Source organism: Corvus kubaryi, unplaced genomic scaffold (assembly GCF_017639235.1).
Source record: "Corvus kubaryi isolate FWS band 111438036 unplaced genomic scaffold, C.kubaryi_AGA036_p1.0 split3-73, whole genome shotgun sequence".
NCBI classification, from domain to species: Eukaryota; Metazoa; Chordata; class Aves; order Passeriformes; family Corvidae; genus Corvus; species Corvus kubaryi.
Window position 1 is genome coordinate 9791261 of NW_024582091.1, and position 22883 is coordinate 9814143.

At 37.1% G+C, this 22883-nt stretch overlaps 1 protein-coding gene across 7 annotated transcripts in view; it reads left to right on the forward strand.

Annotated features, from left to right (window-relative positions):
- The window catches only part of COL19A1 (collagen type XIX alpha 1 chain), a 188055-nt gene that overhangs the window by 143503 nt on the left and 21669 nt on the right, over positions 1–22883 (forward strand). For 6 of the 7 annotated variants that reach the window (XM_042016398.1, XM_042016402.1, XM_042016400.1 and 3 more), the window contains 19 exons: positions 1245–1334; positions 1931–1975; positions 2082–2159; positions 3023–3058; positions 3160–3213; positions 3303–3356; positions 5608–5649; positions 6726–6779; positions 7607–7660; positions 10693–10746; positions 11681–11734; positions 14372–14416; positions 15035–15085; positions 15169–15213; positions 16066–16092; positions 17031–17084; positions 19673–19717; positions 21856–21900; positions 22009–22071. In XM_042016398.1, coding sequence (XP_041872332.1) covers positions 1245–1334; positions 1931–1975; positions 2082–2159; positions 3023–3058; positions 3160–3213; positions 3303–3356; positions 5608–5649; positions 6726–6779; positions 7607–7660; positions 10693–10746; positions 11681–11734; positions 14372–14416; positions 15035–15085; positions 15169–15213; positions 16066–16092; positions 17031–17084; positions 19673–19717; positions 21856–21900; positions 22009–22071 — 990 coding nt within the window. The remainder of the gene's footprint in view (positions 1–1244; positions 1335–1930; positions 1976–2081; positions 2160–3022; positions 3059–3159; positions 3214–3302; positions 3357–5607; positions 5650–6725; positions 6780–7606; positions 7661–10692; positions 10747–11680; positions 11735–14371; positions 14417–15034; positions 15086–15168; positions 15214–16065; positions 16093–17030; positions 17085–19672; positions 19718–21855; positions 21901–22008; positions 22072–22883) is intronic. The other variant, XM_042016401.1, reaches the window with a different exon arrangement.

Below are 22883 nucleotides of genomic sequence, written 5' to 3' on the forward strand. Positions count from 1 at the left end.
AGTGTTTTTAATTAAACTTGATATGTTAAAGCATTTTAAATTTTCACTTCAAGAGTAACCTTCCATTCTTCTATAGTGCATCTGTGTGGCTGTTGTATGAAGTGACTTTAAAATGTACCAGCAGCAACCCCCTGTGTCTTGGAGGAGAAATATCTCTGCATTTGGAGATGATTCAGGCCAGTTTGGCAACCCAGTTGCTCTTTAGATGAATAATTTAGGTAATATTTCAAGGAGGTTGGACTGTGCCCTTACATTAAATCTGTGCAGTGCAGAAATGTCAGTTCAGGTCCTGACTACAGAACAACCTTTCAGTGTAATGTCCTACCCAGACTAATGAGTAAAATCCCACTTTGCAGTCAGACATATTCATCTTGGCAGAGCTCTAGGGCAGCTACACTGGCTCAGATGTGAGCCAAGGCTGGATCTCTTTAGGACATTGTATTTTGCTGTGCAGAAATGCCTTAGTTAAAATTCGACTACATCAGCAAGAGCTAGAAATTATGTGTGTATATAGTGAATGTAAAGGAGGAGAAAAAAAGAGGATATACAGGTGTGCTCTGAGCTGTGTGAGGCATTGTGGCATTTATACATTGTGGGGTACGAGGGAAACCAATAAAATCCAGTTTGAGGAAGTGAGCTGAAAGAAATGCAGAGAAAATAACTGGAACAAGCACAAAAATGTAATCATCTTGCAAAATGGGAAGTGGCAGATTCCGGAAGAATCACAGAGAATGTTGCAGGAGCCTGTAAAAGACAAGAGGACAGCATAATAAAAGGCACAAATTTACTGTGTAAGCATCAGGAGTTTAGAGATATGGAGCAAGTGACACTGCATGTATTGAAAAAAGGAACAGAGGTGTAAAGAGGAATATGCTGAAGACCCCAGGTTTACCACTAGTGGTTGCTAGTTGGGGAGAGACAGCTGTTGTTTCAGCTGTTGCTATGAGTTAGTTGGCAGGGTTTAATGATAACCTGCGTATTAGGAGCCTGGGGAACAAGAAATGCAGATCAGATGCATTGCAAATGTGGGAAACCAAGAGAATACTAGTTATAATTAATGGTTACATGATCCATGTCTCCAATTCTGTAACTTTTTGAAGGAAAATATGAGGGGTTTTTTCTTCTCTATATCTTCTCAAAGTACTGGCACTTTCTGTGATAACCTTGATAATATATAATATCTAGAGTTTTTTCACAGGGGAAAATTCTCACATTTCAGTTAATGATTCAAGTTTATTTTGTAGGGTGACCCTGGGGGAATTATGGGACCTCCTGGTCATCCAGGTCCAAAAGGTGATATGGGGCCTCCTGGACCAAGTCTGCCTGGAAGACCAGTAAGTTCATAATCTGAAAAGACTTTTTGGCTTTACTTCCTTCAGGGGCAACTGTGAAAGAATTCTCACTGTGCAATGAAAGTAATCATAGAATGTTTTGGGTTGGAAGATACCTGAAAGATCGTCTAGTTCCAAACCCCTGCTATGGGCAGGGACACCTCCTACTAGAACAGGTTCCTCAAGGCCCCATCCAACCTGGTCTTGAACACTTCCAGGGATGGGGCATCCACAACATCTCTCAGAAACCCATTCCAGAGCCTCACCACACACAGTAAAGACTTTCTTCTAATACCTAATCTAAACCTAGTCACTTCCAATTTAAAGACATAAAGCAAGTATTTTTTACTGTAATTTCAAAAGTGAAATATATTTTACAGTGGTATTATAAGTGCATTAAAATATAGTCTAGAAATAGTGTAAGAATCCCACAAGATCCTAGTGACACTGGCACTAGTAAGGAAGACATGTAAACTTGTCGTCGTTCATTTCTAAGGGCTGGCTAATTTTGGCAATTAAATTCATCTAGTGTCTTGGATTTCAAAACATAATTTGGCTTTTTCTTGGTTTTTTCGTGTTTTGTTTTGGGTTTCTTTTAGGGTCCCACTGGTGTTCCTGGAAATCCAGGTCCAAGGGGGCCAAAGGTATGCAAAAAACATTATTTCTGTTTCTAAAAATATTTTTTAAAAGACAATATTGTAGTTTACATTTTCAGAGCTCTTGTGATGGAAAGCCTTGTACCTTTCACAGGGAGAAAGAGGACTACCTGGTGTACAGGGAGCACCTGGGGAGATGGGGCCGCCTGGAATAGGCATTCAGGGATCACCAGTAAGTAAACCAACACCCAGAATTTGGGCTTCTCGCTGTACATCACTGAGAAAATGCAATAAGCAAACAAAGCATAATAAAAAGCCATGAGCTCCCTTCTGGCTCAACTCCCAACTCCCAGTTTGCCTCAAGGGTTGCTGTGCAGTTTAAATTAAAGGGAGCTGATGCAGACATCTAAAGCATTCATGGTAAATAATTTGTACAGCAATAACTGTTTCAGTTATTCAGCTTGTTTCCCAGGGTTCTTTCTTTTTAATGCCTTTAAATAAAGTCATCTGCAGTGTCTTCAGAGTATCCAGTAAAAAAATTTGCTGATGGTGTAGCCAGTAGGTGGTCCATGATATTGCAGGAGTTTTACTCCAGTGACTGAGGCAATCTCTCTTCAGTCAACCAATGCTTATCAGCTGACACAAATCAGTTTATGGACAGTGCTCCAGTAGAAGGAGAAATTGTTTGTGAAAGGTGACTAGACATTCACCCTGAATGTCTTAATCTAAAATAATAATCCTTAAAGATAATTTTTTTGTTACAATATTTTTAAATCTGAGTTTTAAAAATTGCCCACTTATATCTAAATTTTTATTCAACTGCTCATTAGATTTTTTTATTTATCTCCTCGCTAAATATCAAGTTTCACCACAGATCATTAATTTTTGGAATTTCTTGCCTAAAAAATAAGTATTCACAAAGTCTTGAGGTCTCTCATTTTGGCAAAATTAGATTTGGATTTAAAGCCAAACCTTAAAGCAAGCCTTTCTCGAAGTGAAAACTGCACAAATATCCCACATTCAGCATTTTTTAATGAAGTTCATCTCCCTTATCTCAGAAAGTGTAATTACTGATTATTTGGAATTTTCTTACAGGGTCCTATAGGTCCAACTGGATCAGCAGGTGTGCAGGTAGGGTAAAATTTTCTCTTTAATACAAAAACCGTTACTTTAGTTTAAGAATTTTGCAGGAAATGTATTCTTATATCCTAAATGACCTTTTGTGCTCTTAGGGCCCTAGGGGACCTCCAGGATTACCAGGAACTCCAGGTACTCCTGGAATTAATGTAAGTGACAGTTTTATATCTATACAAGAAAAAAATAATGTGTACCTCATAAATGATTTAAGGCCATCAAGTTTTACGTTTGTTTCTAGGGCACTCCAGGAAGAGATGGAAAGCCAGGACTACCAGGCCCTCCAGGTGATCCTGTATGTATACAGGGAAAGCTTTTGTATTTGCTTTAGTGAAAATATTTTAAATTTATATGAGGTGAGATGGCATAGCAAGTCTAGAAGAACTAGTGATATGAAGATAAAGTGGAAATATTTCCTTGGGAAAGACAGGAAAACCGTCATGTTATGTACCTTGGCCCCAATAAAACTGAGCCTGTCTTCATGATGTTTCTTTAAGCAAGAAAAAATGCTTAGAATTAGTTACCATGTAGTTAATGCTTATCAAAAATCATGGATCTGAGTGTCTCTCAGCAGATTATTGTCAAACTTGGAAAGAGAGGTCTCTCCCATGCTCAGTTATTTTCAGTGATTTAATTTGATTTGGGTAAGTAGATAAAACTCTGAAATTGGAGTGGGAAAGATTGCTTGGTTTTTGAAGATATAATCAAAATTCAGAGGCTGTCTGAAGTCAATAAGATTTAACTCGAGAGAGATGAGGATAAAGGCCTTAATAAGGAAAACCTAAAATTCTGAAGTAGAATATGTCTGGAAGGCACAGCACATTGTAAACTAAATGTAAGTAAAATATTTGATGCTGCTATTAAACAGACAGGTCTAAATGGTAAAACTCACAAACAGCATAATTATGGCATTTTGCTCTCTTGAAATACTCTTCTCTTTGGAAAGAACATTTTTTTGAATGAAGATGTAGCAAGCAGGAGTGAATCTGGAGAATTAGGGCCATTTTAACATTTTCAAAATCCCAGCATATATTATACACTTATTCAGAGATGAGCGCACAGAGTTATGGCTCTACAGAGTGTGTTTTATAGTCAGGCTGGAATTGTCTTACACACAGAGAGGAGGAGCTGTGTGGCACGAGGACTGTCCGCTTGCACTCGTACATGCATGCCCTTTGCATCTGGGGTTAGGACCCTTTCACACTGAGGGTTTGGGGTTCTGTGCCATACAGTGATAGAGCAGCTAAAATAAAAACATTAGAAAAGAGGAGAGACTGAGGAAATTATGCTTCTAGTCCAGTCAGAAGACCAACAGGTGACACAGTAATAGCCCATCTATCATAAGGAGAAGGGTGAAAAGTCAGGCCATGCAGGTTGTTGTTTTCAAGTCTTGTCACAAGATTTAAGAGCAGGTGATCCTGTCTGTGTACAGTTTACCTCTGTGCAGAGGATAAACTTCACACCTTACATAACCATGACCTTAAGTTGTGCTAGATGGTGTTGTCTCACCCTAAAAAACACCTCAGCATGCTCTCAAAGGTGGTTATGCCACCCTGTAGATGGTGTACTCCTGATCATATTTCTGGTTAATTATGTTCAGCAGTGTGTCTCTTGAGCTGATATTTGACACTCATTGTTATTAACTGGCAGTTTTTAGAATACGCTAAAAAAAGTGCTTATGTTTTATTTTTCTTCTTCAAGATAGAAAGAATTGAAACAGGCTGAACAAAACCAGTTACCTTATTTTGAATATGTCTAATTTTATAGTATGCCCAGGATGATTTTAGATTTAGCAATTGCCAGATTAAATGAGAATTAGTCATTGGAGAGTCTGTTTGTGAATGAAGCTGATGATAACCGGGACAATGAGTTTTTCACAGGGAGTCTTTAAATATATGTTTAATGGCAGGTCTTGGAAATCTGGTATGTGCTTCAGTACAGTATAGATCCACTGACTGATCTTTAAATGGGTCAGCTTTGGTATTGGTAGCAGTTTAGCAGTGGCACCAAGGAGTTACACACTAATTATGAATGTTTAAAGGCAGGAAAAAATATTACATATGTTGCTCATGTTGCTGTAGCTGTATTATTCCCAGTGTCTGAGATAACTTACTGAAGTTAGCTTTGGCATCTCCAGAATTTATGCTACAGTTGACAGTAGAGTCAAAGCCTAGGAAAAAGGAGGAGGAAAACAATTGACGTTAATCTGGTGAGAATACAAGACATTCCAGTAACATTAAGTTGCTGCTGATACGCTACAAAACCAACAATATTAATATGTTCAGGAGTTATGCTGTTGTCAGGGTTTGAGAAATTTCATTGAATTTGTAGTGAAGAATTACAATTGATAGGTTGGATAGACTGTGATATTTAACTGTCTCTGAAAACCTGCTTTTTCTTTCGAGTTTTCATTAAAAAATAGCTTCAACAAATATATATATATAATCAGCTCTATGTGTAACAATATAAAGTTTGGAAGCAATGAAAACATCAGAATTAGTAGTGCTGAGTAAAACATTAACTGCTGATGCCTTTTTTAATTTCAGGTTGCACTTCCACTTGTGGGAGACATGGGTGCTATACTGAAGGTAAATTTTTCAGAGATTAAACATCCTTTTTTGCTATAAACATGCTTTTTAAACAAACATGTGCAGTTGAGAGCTTCTATAGGTTCAGTTTTGATTTACGGGGCTAGCCTAGAACAGTATTGTGATTTTTCTGTTGATTTTTTGTTTTGTTTTTTAAAGATACACAGTAAAATGTATTTTACAGAAATTATGCAAAATAGTGTTTGAACAGCATGTGAGGTAGTATCCAGGAAGTGCCTATTCAGCACATCCGGTCCACAGTATGAATTGCTAAAAATATGCCCTGTTCTCCACCTTATTTTGTAGCATTAACTTCAGTAATATACCACATGGGGAAAATAGTCTAGATTTCCTAAGACATTATTCTGAAAAATAATGAAATTTTGAGTGTTCTCCAATATTCTGAAATGAAAATTGTGCTCGGGAGGATTTCAATATGAAAAGCACACACATCATTTCTACTGCCCTTTATTAATATTTGTACTTAGGGTTTATTGACTTTCTCATTTCCCAATCTGATTTATTTTAGGTCTTTCTTTCTGTTTGTAATTGTACTCTCTTTCTGCTGTACACGCTCTTTTCAGAGCTCTCTCTCTTGCTGATTCTTTATGCTTCATTCTTCATTTCTTGGTGTTTTGTGGTTAGTACTTCTGTATGACTGTAATTTAGCTGGCAAATGCTTCTCTCAGCAATGCTGGGGTCATTTACTTTTAAATAACTGTAGATTTGAAGCTGCAGAGAGTAGCAAGTAGCCTTCATCTCCACCTAATCCTTAAAAGGAAGATGGTCTGCTCGAACCTAAACAGAGGTGCGTCTGGGACTATCCAAAGTGAAGCTAAAAACGTGTTAGCACGATTCGAGTATAGAGTGTGAGAGGGGGGAAGGAAAACAAGGAAGTCTCCCTGAACAAATATATGGTTTAGAAGAAAGCAAGGACTGAAGAGAAGGCTTTGGGGTAAAATTGAGGGCTGGTCAGAAAGGCAGGAAGGAAACAGTGTGTATGGATCAGTCTGCATGGATCAGATCAATGTCATAAAAATATTTATTTGTCACTTTGTTTTCTGTCTGCTCCACAGGGCGATCCTGGCACAAGAGGTCCTCCAGGCATTCCTGGTAGAGAAGGACCAAAAGTAAGTTTTGAGGAGAGTACTTTTCATTGCTTGGTTGCTCGTTAAAAGCAAAAGGTCAGATTCTTCCCTTTACCAGACTTGACTTTTTGTCCCTGTGGCATTGAGCAGCCTAAAGGTTCAAATGATTTTTGTTTCAGGCCTCTTCATGTGTCAGTTTGCCTCTTCTCTAGGCTGAGTGAGCAAAATAGCCTGAGTTGAGTCCCAGGCCTGGATAGTTTTTCTGTGTCATGCCTCCATTAAAGCCGGCTCAGATTGGACTGCCCAGCAGTGCGTTGCTATCTATAGACTCATTTTAGGTGAGTCACTCACACGAGAATCCTGCGGTGAAAAGGCAAACCTCCCATGTCTCCCTCAAGTGTGCAACACAGCTGGACCACCCTGTGCCTTTGCTGTTCCCATGGGAGTAATGCAGCCATTTCCCTGGGACTTGAAGTTTCACTGACATCAATCAAAGTCCTGTTTCACTGGAATCGGATCAAAAGCCACATGGTTTGGCATATAGATATCTCCTGTCGCTGAGCCTAATTCCATGGAAGTGAACTTTCTCCATTTCAGCAAGCATTTAAGCTCTTTGGTGCTAATGTCTCCATCAGGCCTTTTGACTAGTTTGCCTCCTAGATACAAACCAGTCACTTCATTTCACCTTGCTGGAAGGTATATTTTAAAGCTTTCAGATAATTTTGAGCCTCTGCTTTCTGTTTTAGGCACTATGGCTGTAAGGGCATCATGCTAGCATATACTAAATGTGGGTCATAAAATGCCCTACAGAGCATGAAATTCATTGTTCTCTAATAGGAAGTATTTGTTTGAATGTTATGTTTTCATAGGGAAGCAAAGGTGAACGTGGATTTCCTGGGCTTGCAGGAGAAAAGGGTGATGAGGTAAAATTACTTCATTTCTACAGCAGTTGCATTCTTCTTACCTGAACTGAGTAAAGACCTAGACTAAAAATGAAATGCTCAGAATGTTATTTAGTTCTTTAAAATTGTTGAGATAGTCATGTATTGCTATAAATAGCCCTCAATTCTGATTTTTCAGAAAGATTAAATGTTATTATTCAATTAAATAACACCCTTTAATTTTTGTCTGCGAATTTTTGCTCATTTGTATATTTTAAAGCCTCACATACATTTACATGCTAATTTTTAAGGATATAGGATAGAGCAATAAATAGGCTAATGACAACTATTTTCAGAAAATGCTTCATGTCTATAACATATTTGCTTTCATTTTGTTGGTTCCCCTTTAGAATTCACTTTTGAAAACTTTCCATTAAGCAAATAATCTGATGGGAATAGTAATAGCAGCAACTACTATTAGGTAGAAACTGAAAAATATTTGAATAGGCTGAATTTAAAGTATTTAGAGTATTTTGCATCTCATATTACATTCTTGGAGTTATTTTTATGTCTTTATGGAGAAGGAAAAAACCCAAATGACTTGTGGTGCCAAATCCAAAATAGCTGCTATAGCTTTCATTTTAAATTGAAATATTTGCAGTTAACATTTCAAGAGCAATATCTGTGCAAAAAAAAAAAAAAAAGAACATCACCAGAGCAGGAACTGTTAAGCAAATTAATCTGGATAAATGAATTAATTTCTTAGTGGTCTTAGCCAACTGAGGAGTTAAAATAAGTAGCCCATTAAAAAATATGTGGTGAACACTTCAAAACTCTGAAATACTTAACTGCATTAAACACATACTACTCTCTCGTGATGTAGGAGTGCTGGTTGCAAGACACAGAATCTGGAAAATATGAAAGCAATTTAGAGTGTATTGATTGAGGGGTTTGCAATTCTTTATAAGAATTTCATGTTTCTTTGTCACTAAGGCCATGATATCTTAAGAATTTTTAAAGAGTAGTAGCATGAGAGAATAGTTAAAAAAAAAAAAACGTGTTCAGCAGGATCCTTGGCTTACAAAAGTAAAAAATTATATGAGGAAAAAAAAGATGCAGTTCCTGCTACTGTTTTGCCCCAGAATTTAGCATGTTGTCAGCCTAAAGTATCATGCTTATTTTTTCCTTTGGTTTTACATGATATATAGAGCTTATTATGCCTCTGATTCTTATAGAAGCAAGTGCCTCCTGAGATGGAATTCAGAACATATTCTATAAAAGGATGGGGCAGCCATAAGGAAATCTCATACAGAATTTTACTTAAAAAATAAATGGGAAAGTAACACATGCTTTGTGAGCCATATAGGATACCTCTACCAGTTAACCCTAGCAGGATGAAGCATTAGCAAAACAATTTTGACAATTCAAATACTATTAAACAGTTCAGACCCAAATAAGATATTGCAGGGAATTAAGAAGGTAATAATAAGGTAAGACCAAGTTTATGACTGGCAGATATTTTAAAGGAGTATAGAGAAAAAACACTGTATGTTTTTCATTAATGCTGTGTTAATAAGTCAGTTGCTTACACATTTCCTCACCATTTGAGAGCTGGTTAGCTGCCTTAGCTCTGATATTTTTGATGTTTTAGAGCAGCTTTTGAATATGACATCATGAGGGTGCAAGTGGATCTTTTTTTCAGAAACATGTATGAAGAGGTTTTAAAAGTAACTTTTTTTACAAATTTTAAAACTTTTATTTATATTATTTTGTTGGAATGGGAAGAAATGGGAAGAACGTGTGAGAAGCCCACGTGAAGCTCTTTGAAATATGCTCGTTAACTTCCATATGCTTTCCAGTCACCCTTTTGCTTAACTTGTTATCTTCATTTTCATAGCACTTCTTTTTTTCAGAGGAGGTTTTTTTTAATATGAGTAGTCAGAATACAGAAAATGTTCCTTTGGCTTCATATTAATTTTCCATGTAAATGTACCATCAGAGTAAAGGAGTTCAAAAGGAACAGAGAGCACCTTAGCAGTTACCTTGCCACTCTGAAAAGCTGCAGAGGTGGATCAATGTCCTCTGTGCACAGGAGCAAAAAAGGAAAATCAATGTCTCTCCATCTCTACATTTTTGTTGATTTATTTCTCTCTGAAGTTTTTCCCTCAGTCTCTCCCTCTGAGCACCTATTTCCAGGCTGCTGACTTCTGTGATTTTCTAGGCTGCCTCCTTTGCCATTCCTTCTTAAACACTGCATTTAAAATGAGAAATACACCTTTTCTGAGGGGATTTTTCTTGTCAAAGGATGGACAGATGAAATTAATCATTGCTTGGAAGTATCTGTTTCTCTTTGTGGGTTATAGAGAGAACCAAGAACATCAGCTCTCGTTAGTGCATGACTTTTACATGTCTAAAATTGCACCTAAGCCTGGCGTGGCAGAGGAAAGGCTTTCAGTGACATATAGGATTTTCCCAAATCCCATCTCTGTGAGTTGCACAGCTGTATGTTTAGTAACTGGATACCAGAGTCCATTGATTTTGGGACAATCAAACAGAATACAAGCAGGAAAGTAGATCATTAAATATTATGTAAAATGTCATGTTCAATTATCAAAAAAAGCCAAACCAAAAATGAGGCAGAAAGCGCCATTTCATTTAGATAGCATTGGGTAATATTGAGAAGCCTGAGTAAATGTCTTCTCACCAGAAAAAAAAGCCTTTTAGTAAAAGAAAATGGAAAATTAGTCTCTAAGGAAAAGCTAGTCATCTCCTCTTATCTGCACAACTAAAGACAAAACTATTTACAAAATATAAGCTAACAATGTGAAAGGTTGAAGGACAAGTGGTGTTTATCACTCATGCAAGGAGCTGCCTCTAACCTGGTTCAAAGGATAACCTGATTCTCTTCCCTGCCTGGTGAGGTGACAACTTTTAAACCATTACTAAAAATAATGTCTACATTTTAGAAGAAAATGCACTGTAATATAGTTATAGTACTGCTAAACATGCTGAATATAAGTATTTTTGAGGTATAAGTGGGAGAGGAAATAGACATGTGCTCTTTTAATTTCCAGGGTCTTCAAGGTGCTCCTGGACTGCCGGGTATACCAGGACCAAGCGGCCCATCTGTAAGTGCCTGGCATCACCTGTGATCTAATTTATTTCTGCAGGAGTTGCTATAACTACCTAGTTTCTTGTCCTTTCTTTTGTCTTTGGGAGAGTAATAATAAAATCTTACCCATTCTGGCTCTAGTAAAGTAAACTATACTGGTGTTGATGTTACTGAAAATACCATAATTGTCTGGACCCAAAGTTTATGTAACTTAAACAGGTTTGAAGTTTTGACATTACTAAAGAATCTGTGAGGTTAAATGATTTATAATGTGCAAACTTGCAGTGAATTATGTATTTTTACCCAAGTTAGAGTCATGTTAGCAATAAAATCTAAAAATAATTCCAGCTAGTCATTCTGAAAAAAAGACTTGGTGCCAAAACAAAGTAATTACTCAGTTTCACAATTCAAAAACAAAGTATGAGAAGAAGCTGACCATATTTAAAGACACTGAAATATATCATTAAAATTGTTGGTATTACTGAGAAAAAGTTCTCTTTTAAATTTTTTCAAATTTTCTTTTCTACATATGGGATGGAATCACCTTAGTTAGTGTGATCATTATTCTTTCCTAGGTTTCATGACAATACTAATACTTCTTTCAAAAACTGTAGCACATTTAAGAAGTTTAATGTGGAATATGTGCCAATAAACTGCCATTTAGCAGTAAAACGTGATTCTCAGCTGTATCAAGATGTGCCAGTTAGGGTCAGCACATTTAGTTTGCCAAGGTGAAAATGCAAGAGCAAACACAAGTTTTACCCTTCAAAGGACTTATCAGGAGGACACAGCTGTTGTGTCAAAGAGAAGAGAAATATTTAAACCTGAAGGAGAAGCATAATTAAGTTTACACGACCTTCAAAAAGCACATGTTTTAAAAACTTAGTGACACTGCAAAAATACTGTGTTTCATTCTTCCTAACTTATATAAACAATTCTGTGTTGTGCAGGGAGTCCCAGGAAGACCTGGACATCCGGGTCCAGCAGGAGCAAAAGGAGAAAAGGTATTCCTTCTTTTAATTCTTGGTAGAGGTCCGTGAAGGTTTTGCAATCCCATTACAGTGTGTTTTGGGCTTTTTTAAACAAGTCCAAGAGCGTAACAAGAATTTGGCATGCATTTCAAATTTTTGCTTGTGTTTCAATACAAGTACTTTTCCCAAGCAATGCTGTGCATATGGGCTTGTATTTTGAAGTGCAGTCCTTGCGGTATATTTAAGTTGCAGAGAATTTTCGTCAGGTATAGCACATTATATAAAGTTTAGGAAAGTGAAAGTATGTTTCTGGAATAGAATATGACTAGCAACTGCTTGCTGTGCTTCTCATTCTTTTACCAGTATTATACTCAAAAGTAATTACACAAGTACTGAAAGTTATCGGGTGTTAGTTATTAAGCTTCCTTTATACTTAATTTACACTCTTGTAGCACTGCTTTTTTTCAAACTTTTATGCACTCTTATCAGGAACTTGATATTATCCATTATAACTAAGAGGTCAAATTAATTTCTTGGGCACCTCAGATCAGTGCAATACAGAAGAGACAAGCTTTATTTGCTGCAAAATACTTTCTGGGACAAGTTCTAGATTTTGTGTATGTGCTAGTTTGAAAACAAACCAGTGGGAGGCACCAAGTCAGAATAACAATTTAATGGAAATTAAAGAAAAGGAGGAAAAAAAAGGTAAAAGAAAACACTGTCAAACTGACAGAGTCAAGGTACAACCTGACACCCTGTTAGGCAGGGTGGTGGTAGCAGTCTGGTGGAATGGTGGCTGCAGTCCTCTGAAGCAGTGATCCTGTAGTAAAACAGTCTGCTCTTCCTCTGGAAGTCCAGTGGTGGCTGTGTAGCTCCTGTCCTCTGGAAATCCAGTGGGAAGCCCGGTGTCTCTGGTGTTCAGCCTCAGCTTATATCCACGATGGGATGCTTGGTTCCTCCCTCTGGGTGGAGCATCTCACAATGGGGTAACGAGTCATGAGGCAGAGTGTTGATTAGGCTCATTAACAGAAGATAGTCCGGAGGGAGTTATCTCTGAGTCAGGCGGCAGGACAATGATGGGCAATTAACAGCAAGATAGTCTGGGGGGAAGGAGGCAAGGAAACACTGCCCCACCTGATTTTAACAGCTGATGGGGATGGTAATAGAATACACTGCAACCCAGGACAGTGTAAGAATACAGATTTTTTTTTTCTCAGTAGTTCTCTGGAATTTTCCAGGAATAGCACTGCCACATCCATGTGTGGGATCCTAATTCCCTACAAAACTTTGGTATGAGTAAGAAAGAAAACTATTTTGTAAAGCTCTGAAATTATTTCAGCATAAAATTTGGAGAGTTGTCTCCTTGCTGATCACAGTAACAAAAATTTGCCCCACTTATTTCCTTTTTATGTAACTGAAGGCAAAACACAAGTCTTTGCTAGTTCCTAGTTCGCAATTCCCACACAGGTGGGAATGAGAAGCTCCTGCTCTACAGCTTGTGTTTCATCCTTCTAAAAGGGCAGAAGTCATATGGCTGAAGAGTAATGAAGTAAATTGAAATATAGCCCCAGTAAATTTCTCCTCCTTCCTTCATCTGGGACGCACTTGAGAATTGATCACATAATGTGCTTTCTAACATAATAGTACTTTAATTCCCCATGGAACTCTCCAAACCACTCTTGGGAGGCTGGCAGTTTCTAACCATTAGCAGAGGCATTTGGAAATTATCCTAATATAAATGTTTAGTAAGAATTGTATTTTTCTGCTGAGATAATTACTGGCATTGAACATTTAACTTGATTTTTGACACCTTAGTAATTTTAAATTTGTGACTTAGTGTCTCACTGACATACATTTAATAAGATCCAACGAAGTCAGTGAAAAATTCTGACAGACTTGTTCCAAATTATACAGTGTATTTATCTGAATTGTAGTGATGAGATTTTGAAAAGATTGTTTGGGAAATCTTAAGTTGAAACCTTTGAAGCTCTCTACTATTCACAGACCCCATGATTCTCCTGGGGAAAAGTCTCAGCAGCTCTGCTTTTTGAAAAATAATCAATTCAGTTCACAACAGCAGAACAGGCCAGAGATATGGGTAACAACGGATGAATATCTTACAGTAAAAAACAAAAAGGTATTCATAATAGAGATATTAATAAGGAATATTCCTTAAAAAAATCCTAATTTATATTCAATATGTTTCTAAGTAAATTGGACTTCTGAAACTTTAGTTCTTCTTTATTTGAATATGAATGATCAACTGAGGACTGGCTTTTGCAAAATAATATACAAAGCATAAAATGAATGTTAGCTTTTATCTGCCAGTTGCTTAGAAATTCATATTAACAACTCTTTTTTTTCTTCTTCTTCATCTCCCTCCTGGTACATATGATATGTTTCCCAGCCCAGGTTACCCCTGCTATTTTGCCATAAGGAAGTTACACATAAAGCAGCAAGTAACAAACAAAACAAAAACTAGTGCAAAGTAATGATTCATGCCTTCCCTAAAGCTTAAGCAGGAACATTGCAGGAGAATTTATTCTTGACATTACCTGCTCTTATTGACTGTATCTCTTGTTTATTGTCATTATGGTCATCATAGCTTGAGTGTGGAATAGATGTGGCCAGTTACAGTAAATGAGTTACATCAATCTCTTGCTGTACTAGGGTAGTGAAGGTTCTCCTGGGAAACCTGGACCACCTGGGCCTCCGGTGAGACATTTTGTTTTATATCTTGCATTTAGATTAGGAACAATATACTTTTGAGTAAAATGTAATGTAATATAAAGAACTGACTGTTGATCTAATGAAAATTAATATTGCAGGAAGGTAACAGTGTCTTTTTTGAAAGGTTTCTGTGTTCGATTTTTTTTCCTTGCAATTCATCACTGAGTAAATTCAGATCACTAAAGCCAGTTTAGAAATCTGCTCAAATTAGTTAATCTTGGTATCCAATATTATTAGAGTAAAATTGACAGCTTGTATACCTGAGATCAGAGAACCCAGGCAACCTAGAGAAAGTCTGTGGAGTTCACTGGACTCCAAATTAACTGGAATAGTACCTAACACAACATTTACTCTGGAGAATTATAATATTAAATATCAAAATATGACATACACTCATTTACAGGTTTCTTGGTTTATATTTTTAAAAAAAGAAGTCCCAAGCTGTGTTGGTGTGTATCTTACATTCTTCTGAAATCTGGAATCTTTGACAAATTGAGAACAAAAAGGATACCACAGGTTTGCTGAAGTACTGGACTTGAACAGGGCAATAGTGCTGCCTTAATAATTCATAAGTGACACTTACTTGGTTTTTATGCTTTAAAGGGTATGCCTTACAATGAAAGAAATGGAATGAGCAGCTTATATAAACTGCAGGTATTTCTCTTTAATGTTAATTGCTTTTTTTTCAATCCCCACCTAATTTTAGCCCAACTCAACTTTTAAACTTGCTGTTACAGGGAGGTGTGAGTGTCGGAAGTTACCCAGGTCCACCAGGACCTCCAGTAAGTGTTACCAGAAATCTGATTTCTAGTAGCTAATTGACATAGAAACAGAGGATGGTTAGTTTTTGATTTTATTCGTGAAAGATTGAAAAAATAAGGATACAATTGGTATGTAACAATGTCTGTGATTTTATGAGCCAAGCATTTTAGCCCATTTTGGAGAGCAATTTATTTATTTATTTATTTTGATTAAAGTATTTCATCCTAGCAAGTAAAGACTACTGAAATGGTACATAATTTGGTATTGGACTTTTTGTGAAAGTATTCTTATATCTAAAAATGTGTAATATTTTACTTACAGTTTGTGAAGGTATAGTTTTTTAGTGGATGAAATTTGGTGCCAGAAATGAGAAGCTCACGAATTCTGGTCTGAGTTCTTTCACCGGTTCACTACATGTAGCTACAGTGCAGAAAAATATGTAAAACAAAGAATTATATTGTGGGTGTAATACAGGGCTGGTGTCTTTCACACTGCAAATGCAGCACCTTGCAGCTGGACACTGTTGCTTTGGTTCTATGGAGCCAAAGATTCTGTGCACTTATTTACATTCTCCTCTGTTTTAGCATCATAGGCAAGTTCTGTTTTGAAATGATTGTCTCTTTGGTAACCACAGTTATGGGCTGGCACCAAACAACAGAGCTGTCTTTCTCTGTATTCTGGAACAGTAAAGCAAACCCCAAAATATTACTAAGATTTTATACTAAATTAATCAGCTGAGAGGGCTGGAATTGATAATGATTTCAAATGTGCTGCATTAGCAAAGTGTATTCATAATTCAGTCATTGAAATCGACATCTTATTGTGTAACTGTTCTTCTTTAACTGTGACTTGTGTGGTTTTATTTTTTGCAGGGTCCAAAAGGAGATCCTGGAACAGCGGTATGTACCTATTTTTTGGTTTTGATAGAGAATTCCCCAAGTAGTTTGACACATGGTACTTCTCAAGGACAATAGGAAACCCAAATCAAAACCTCTCAGCACTGACGGCAAAAATGGGGAGTTGTGAGACAGTTTTCTAAAACAGTTTAGTAATCTGTTTTCAAATAAATTCACAAAGCCTTTTTTTTGTTTGTTTCACCATAATGCCTGGAAGCTGAATACATCATTCTGAGCCAGCATCCACTTCCTACTCAGAAAACACCAAGTACCAGAGTTTAGGTGGGAAAACTGAGATTTGTCAGAGACTTCAGGAAATCCAGACAGCAATTTGCCATGATTTGATTTAACTGAGAATTGCTGAAATACTGGAATTGTTGGCTGTAGTTCAAATGTCCATGGTAAATTACCAATTTTCTTTCAAAAAATAATTAAAAGGACCTCTCCACTCTACATGATAAGCTGATTTCTCCAGTGGAGCATGTTTACAGCTTTCTTTCAAAACTTGAAGACCTATCCAGGGATCCAGCCTATGTGTCCCTTGCTGCAGAGTAACCTTTTTTTAGGGAACAGAGCACAGAATTGCTTGGAGCTTGGTTCTCTGATTGACAGCGTATGCTTACAGCCCAGGGCTGTACTGCCTGGAGGTGCTTCAGAGGTGACCTTGGCTTGCAAGAGCACTGGAATAGAGTCTTCTGTATTACATCTTTCATCAAAATTAAACCAAAATTAAACCAGACTCACACAGAGCCTCTGGGAAAAGCTTAATTTGCAGATTAGTAAAACAGGGCATAACAAAATCTGTTTGCCTGATAACTGGTTAGTTTTTTTACTGATCTCAAATTAAATAATCTCCTGTTGCTTGCTGTTCAACATTCCCCATTTTGAGTAAAGAAATTCTAATGATGCAATCTTTTAATTAAAAAAAAAACCCAAAACAGGGAGACCCAGGACCAATGGGGTTGCCAGGACTGGAAGGACTCCCAGGGGAAAAGGTAGGACTCTTAAAAAGAAGTTATGACTTCTTAGTGGCCACTATCTGCAACTAAATGTCTTCTGAAGCCTTGTTTGATTTATTTTTCATGTGTAAGTTAATGTTTCTGTGAGAAAAACCCTTGCATACTTATTTATATTTTTCTTTATTGCTTTAGCGTGGGTGTAAATAATATACTCACTGAACATGAAATTTCATTTTCTGCAAAGGAAAATTGTGTGTAGGAGGTAGAATACTACTATACTTAAAAGTAATATAGTTAATATTTTCCTATGTATGGTTCTTGTTCTCTCTTGAATATCAACTTATGCTTACCGTCCATCTGTCTTGTTCTCAGCCTTTTGCTTTCTAATTGTGGAGGCTGATTATGAATGTAAAGATAAGTTTTTCATAAAGGGTTAAAAAAGTCAATATTTTGGTATTCATTTCTAAATATAGCAAAGTACAAAACATTTAGCAGAGAAATTTTTAAAAATCTGTAAATATGTTTTCTGTCAGCAAATACAGTTCAATTTTGCACATAACTTCTAATTTAAGAAGAAAAAAGAGTACATTTTTTTTCAAATGAAATATTTTCCAGCTTTTTGAATTATGCTATTAAATGACTTAATGCAAAAGTATTTTACTGAAATCTATTTTTCATCACAAAGAAATGTAAATTAAAAGTTTCCCACTCAATATCACTGTGCATTCCTCCTACTTGTTCAGTCAGTGACAAGATCTAAGGTAGGTGTCTATACTAGGTGCTTAAATTACATGAGATGGTTCTTGCTCTGGAAGTCTAAAATTTACAAGCAATTAAAGACTAGTCTGATTTCAAAATGAACAAACACAGGGAGGTTTTACAGGTCTAACTGAGACAAAGTGGGAACAGGAATTAAATAAAGGGAATAAGCAATGGATCAGATCATATAAACCAGCTAAGTGAGTGTTTGGCCCTCTCCCAAAGTAAAAATATAGTTTCCTTAACTGAATTTGGTCAAAATTCCACATTTGTGGTGCAAATAAGTGAACAGTATCTCAGAGCCTGCCAGTCCCAGCAGTAGAGTGCATGCTGGGTTTTAATTTAGAGCGATTATGCACCTCTGTGTAGCAGAATGCCATCTTCTACAGACAACATTGGCTGTAATTCTGTGATAATTTCATGAACTGCCTTAAGAACTTTGTGTCCTCTGGATAAAATGTCCCTTCCCTCACCTGTGCTGACAGTGTTTGGTGCAGCTGTGCTGCAAGCCACATTGCTGAAAGGATCAAAATAACCCTGAAAAGAAAAAAAATGTTTCAAGGGAAGTGTTAGGAATTTCTAGCTTAACTGTCATAGCCAGCATACAGGGAAAACACCCCATGTTCTGAGTCCAGAATAACCACTGGGGCAGAGGGCAGTGCTCCAGACAACATGCCCTGCCTGCTGCAGGCACTCAGTGCTCCCCACTCAGTGCTCCCCACTCAGTGTTCCAGAGGTGCATGTTGCATTCCTCACTGAGTGACTTCTGCCAGCCTCCAGAGCAGGAGAGGTTGAGCGTGTCCTGTAAGCTGCTTCCTCCAGACATGAGGTCAGACATGTGACTTGTCATCTGTTGCACTTTCTGTAGGGGAGTTAAGTGTTTCTAATCCCTAGCAGCATCATTGTGCACCTGAACAAGATGAGGATGAGACAAACCACCATAACTCATAAGAACAGGAGCCAGAAATCCCAACATTTCCCGGGGCTCTGATGCACAACACAACGTGGCTCTAGCTATGTTATCAGAGTTTTAGTAAGTCTGCTCCAGGTAACAAACTTACCTCAGAGAAGTATTCCCCTGTTCATACGGTTTTAGCAGTGCCAGGGCTTTTCTGACATGAAAAAGAAATTTATAAGAAACAAGGAGCCTGATTTTTTTCTTACATTTTTAACTGGCGTTACACGAAGAGAGCAGAGTGTTGCAGACCAACATGTCAACAGTGGGTAAATACCTCTGTGTAGAGTTTTACCACTTGTTGAGCTCTGTCTGTCTGCTTTGGATTCCAGTCCTGTTGAGAAAGATTAATTTGTGCCTGTAATTCATCCATTTCAGCCAAAAAACAACACTCTCCTAGCTTAAAGCATAGATGAAGGTGGCTGTGTGCTATAACGAGAACCTTTGCCCTGAAAGGGCCATGGCACAAGCAAACAGAGGACGTTGGCTTGTAGTAAATGGATGACTGGGTAGCAGGAAAGCAAAAACTTCTTTGAAAAGTACATCTTAAATATGGGAATGTTTATATGAAAGTGAATTACTCTGTGTAAATTTTGGTCATTGTCATGGCCACAAATTACAATTATTTGGAGAACTACAGATAAGTCAGGGACTTTCCATCTCTTTTCAAGGGAGGCCTCGAGCAGACTCAAAGGGAAACATTATGTGAGAGAACCTAAACAAAGGATTTTGGTTACTTGCTCAAGTCTGTAAAATGAGCCAGTGGCACAGATAAATATTAGCATTTAGCCTGGCTCTTGTCATCATTTTCAACTCACTGAATAATCCTTTCTCATGTTTTAATGAGAATCCACCAAGAAACTTCTGTATTGATTGTTGTCATTTAAACATAGATTTATCTTTTCCTCAGGGTGACCGTGGACCAGCCGGCGCACCAGGAGTATCAGGGACACCGGTATGTATATTCTTTAAAGAAAGCTCAGCTTTTTAGAAGCTGAAAAAACAGTCAAGCAAGGTGCTGAGCTGCAATCTCGATCACTGTGGAGCACCAGTGCTTGGCTTGTGCTTTATACACAAGTATGAAGATTGTGAGCTTTCCCTAAAGAAATTAGAGTTCTAATAGCAGCAAGGGTTCATATTATTAAAATGACAAGAGTGAGTGGCGTGAATACATGATAAAGCTGGAATTTGAAGCTGCATATGCTTAGTTAAAAATGTGAGATTCTTCTCATTGCCTCTGTTTAATATAGATAAAGATGTTTTTTGTGTTCTTGGGCATGCACAAATTTCTGAGCGTATTTCTATCACAAAGAAAAATTATGAACATTGGTTATTGCAGTCCACAAGGATTTGCATATCGAGTCGATCAAACATTTGCTTTAGGGAAATGCTTTTTCTGCTATTTACGTGTGGTATTCAGAGAAGTTTCTGAAAGTCATCGAGAAACTTTGTTGTAGGTGAAAGAAAAAGTAACTAATGATAAATTGAAATTATAATTATTCATTTGTGTTCCTAAAGGAAATGAAGATATTAGATTGCATTCACAGTTTAATAAAAAAGTTTATCCATATTTCAGGAGGCAATATGGAGTTATTTATATGCAAATAGATTTATTATTAAATTTGGGCAACTACCAATACGTTCAGGAGCTGTTTAAATTATAAATATGTGTTTCATGAAATAAAGAGAAGTTTGTGTCTATGCACTCCCATTTCCATTAGCCACTGATTTAGTCTGTTTACTGTGAGTTCCAAGAGAGAACATCATCTTAAATAGCCTAATTTCATTGGGTTTTCCTAAAAAAATTGCACATTAAAGGGGAAAAGTATTTCTCTGAGTTTTATAGCAAATATAAGACTTTCAAAGTTTGTTGTTCTGAAACAGATTTTGCACTGTTAATAATAGCACTGTAGCTGGTTAGAATGATCACAGTTGTTCATTTCCTATGAATTTCCCACTGGATATATCCCAAGTTATTGGATGTTCTCTATTCAAGTTGGATAGAAAACACTTAATAAGGTCCCTTCTTCACTGATGGAGTTCCATTCTGTTGATTATATTTAGTTCTAATAAAATCCACTGAAATAAAATATTTTCTCCTGAAATAAAGTGTTTGCTTTTACATTTTATGCTGAGGAGTTTTAATCAATAAAGTAGTAGACACATGACACAAAGTTTTTCAGTACTCTAGGAAGAGTTTGAGACATATCCATATATCTTGCTGGAAAAGAATTTGTCTTCCTTACCTGTCATTATTCCCTAGACTGAATAGTGGACCCTTTTTCCTATCCAGGAATATAAACCTCTTATTTTCTCTTTGATGTTTTGCTGAGATTACTGAGGTTGTCAGGGAAGCTTGCACTGAGATTCTGCAAACATTGCCACTGATGCCCATTTCCTCAGCACCAGCCCTCAGTCCTCCTGTTCCCAGAGTTGTCCTTGGTGTTGATGGGTTTTATCCCTCACTTGTACAAGTCACCTGAGGATCTGGTCTAAGGATACTTTCAGGAAATGTAGATTCAAGTTGTTCAAAGAAAGGCATCCTACAGAAAAGAGACATTTAAAATCAGCATTTAAAGGATGTCATAAGAGGGGATTGTGAATTCTGGCAGGCTGAACATAAAATGACAATAAAAGTGGCCAAGAAAGAGTGTGAAGAAAATTTGGAGAAGGCATTAAGTCAGTAGTAAAGTCATATTTAAAAAAAAAAAAAAAATCAGGACTAGAAAATACCTGAGGGAAAAAAATCTTGATTTTACATATATATTGAAAAATTTTGATCTGGCTATGGCTTCTCAAGATGGAAATCATGGTATTGTAAAAGAAAATTTCATAAAAACGTCCCAGTATTCAGGAATGGTAAAGAAAACCAAGCAATTAAGTAATGTTTAACACGAGACCCTGTTCATTAAATATGACAAAAATCTGGTAAAATATTTCTCTTTCCTTTTGTAAAGCATTAATGAACAATAGCATGAATATTTCACTCATATATATATACACACATATATATATTCTCTCTTCTTTTTGACATAGAGAAAAATTTTATTTGGCTTCCTAATAATTTCAATCTGTACTATTCTCTTTCTGCAGGGAAAGCCAGGATCTCCTGGGTCCCCAGGGATGCCAGGAGAACCTGTAAGTACAGATTTGAGTTCTGGATCCTTACGATAGCAAACAAATATTTCAGACTCTTAATGCAAGATTTTTCATGCGGATTTATATGTGTGTTTCCTTCTTTCTTAGGGTGAAAGAGGACCTAATGGAGAGATAGGCTTCCCTGGTCCAGAAGGGCCACAAGGAAAACCAGTAAGCAATTTTATACTGAGTATATATTTTGTTACAAAAGGATGTGTCTTAGTTTAGCAGAAGTTACAAAAGAAAGGACGTTACATCTTGCTTTGTGTTAGAGTAGGTAACGCGTGAAGAACACACAGAGCTGCAGAGCTCAGTGTTAACCATCCAGAAAAGAATTCCTGGTATTGTGGTGTTTTAATAATTAATGTAACCGAGATGTTGCTTTTAAAGGTCTTATGAAGGTCATTTGGATCTTGTTGACATAAAGGTTACTCTTGTACTTTTTCCAGGGGGAGAATATGAACCCAGACACTCAACACAGTCAGTAAAGGATGGGGTGACAGAATAGGTTCTCAGTTTCAGTTTAGATAGAGAAGCGTGTGCTTCACGACTGAATAAACTTCGTGACTCTTCTGTATACAGGTGATGCAACGCTGCAGCTGAGGCATTTAGTGTTCACTTAGGAGATGTCTAATCTGATCTCTTTATGTAATAAAAGTGTGACAGCAGTGTAGTCAGCACTGTCTGAGCTGCTTTTGAAAACCTCATTGACATTCTAGAAGGGGTTCAGCAAGGGTAGTGCAGGGCTCATTATCTCCCCTGAACCTTGGTGTTTTGGGGATGAGCATGAGAAGCAGACCTTTGCAGCTTGTCAGCACATCTCCACATTACACTTCTGCCTTGAAAGAAGAGACAGTTTCTGTAGCTACAGAAGCAAATTAGCCCAAGGTGCCTAATCTGTGCAAAACTCCACTTTGCAGTATATGAGGAGAAAGAAATATTCCTGATGTCTCTGCTCATGCAAGTTGTCCTTTCTCAGTGAA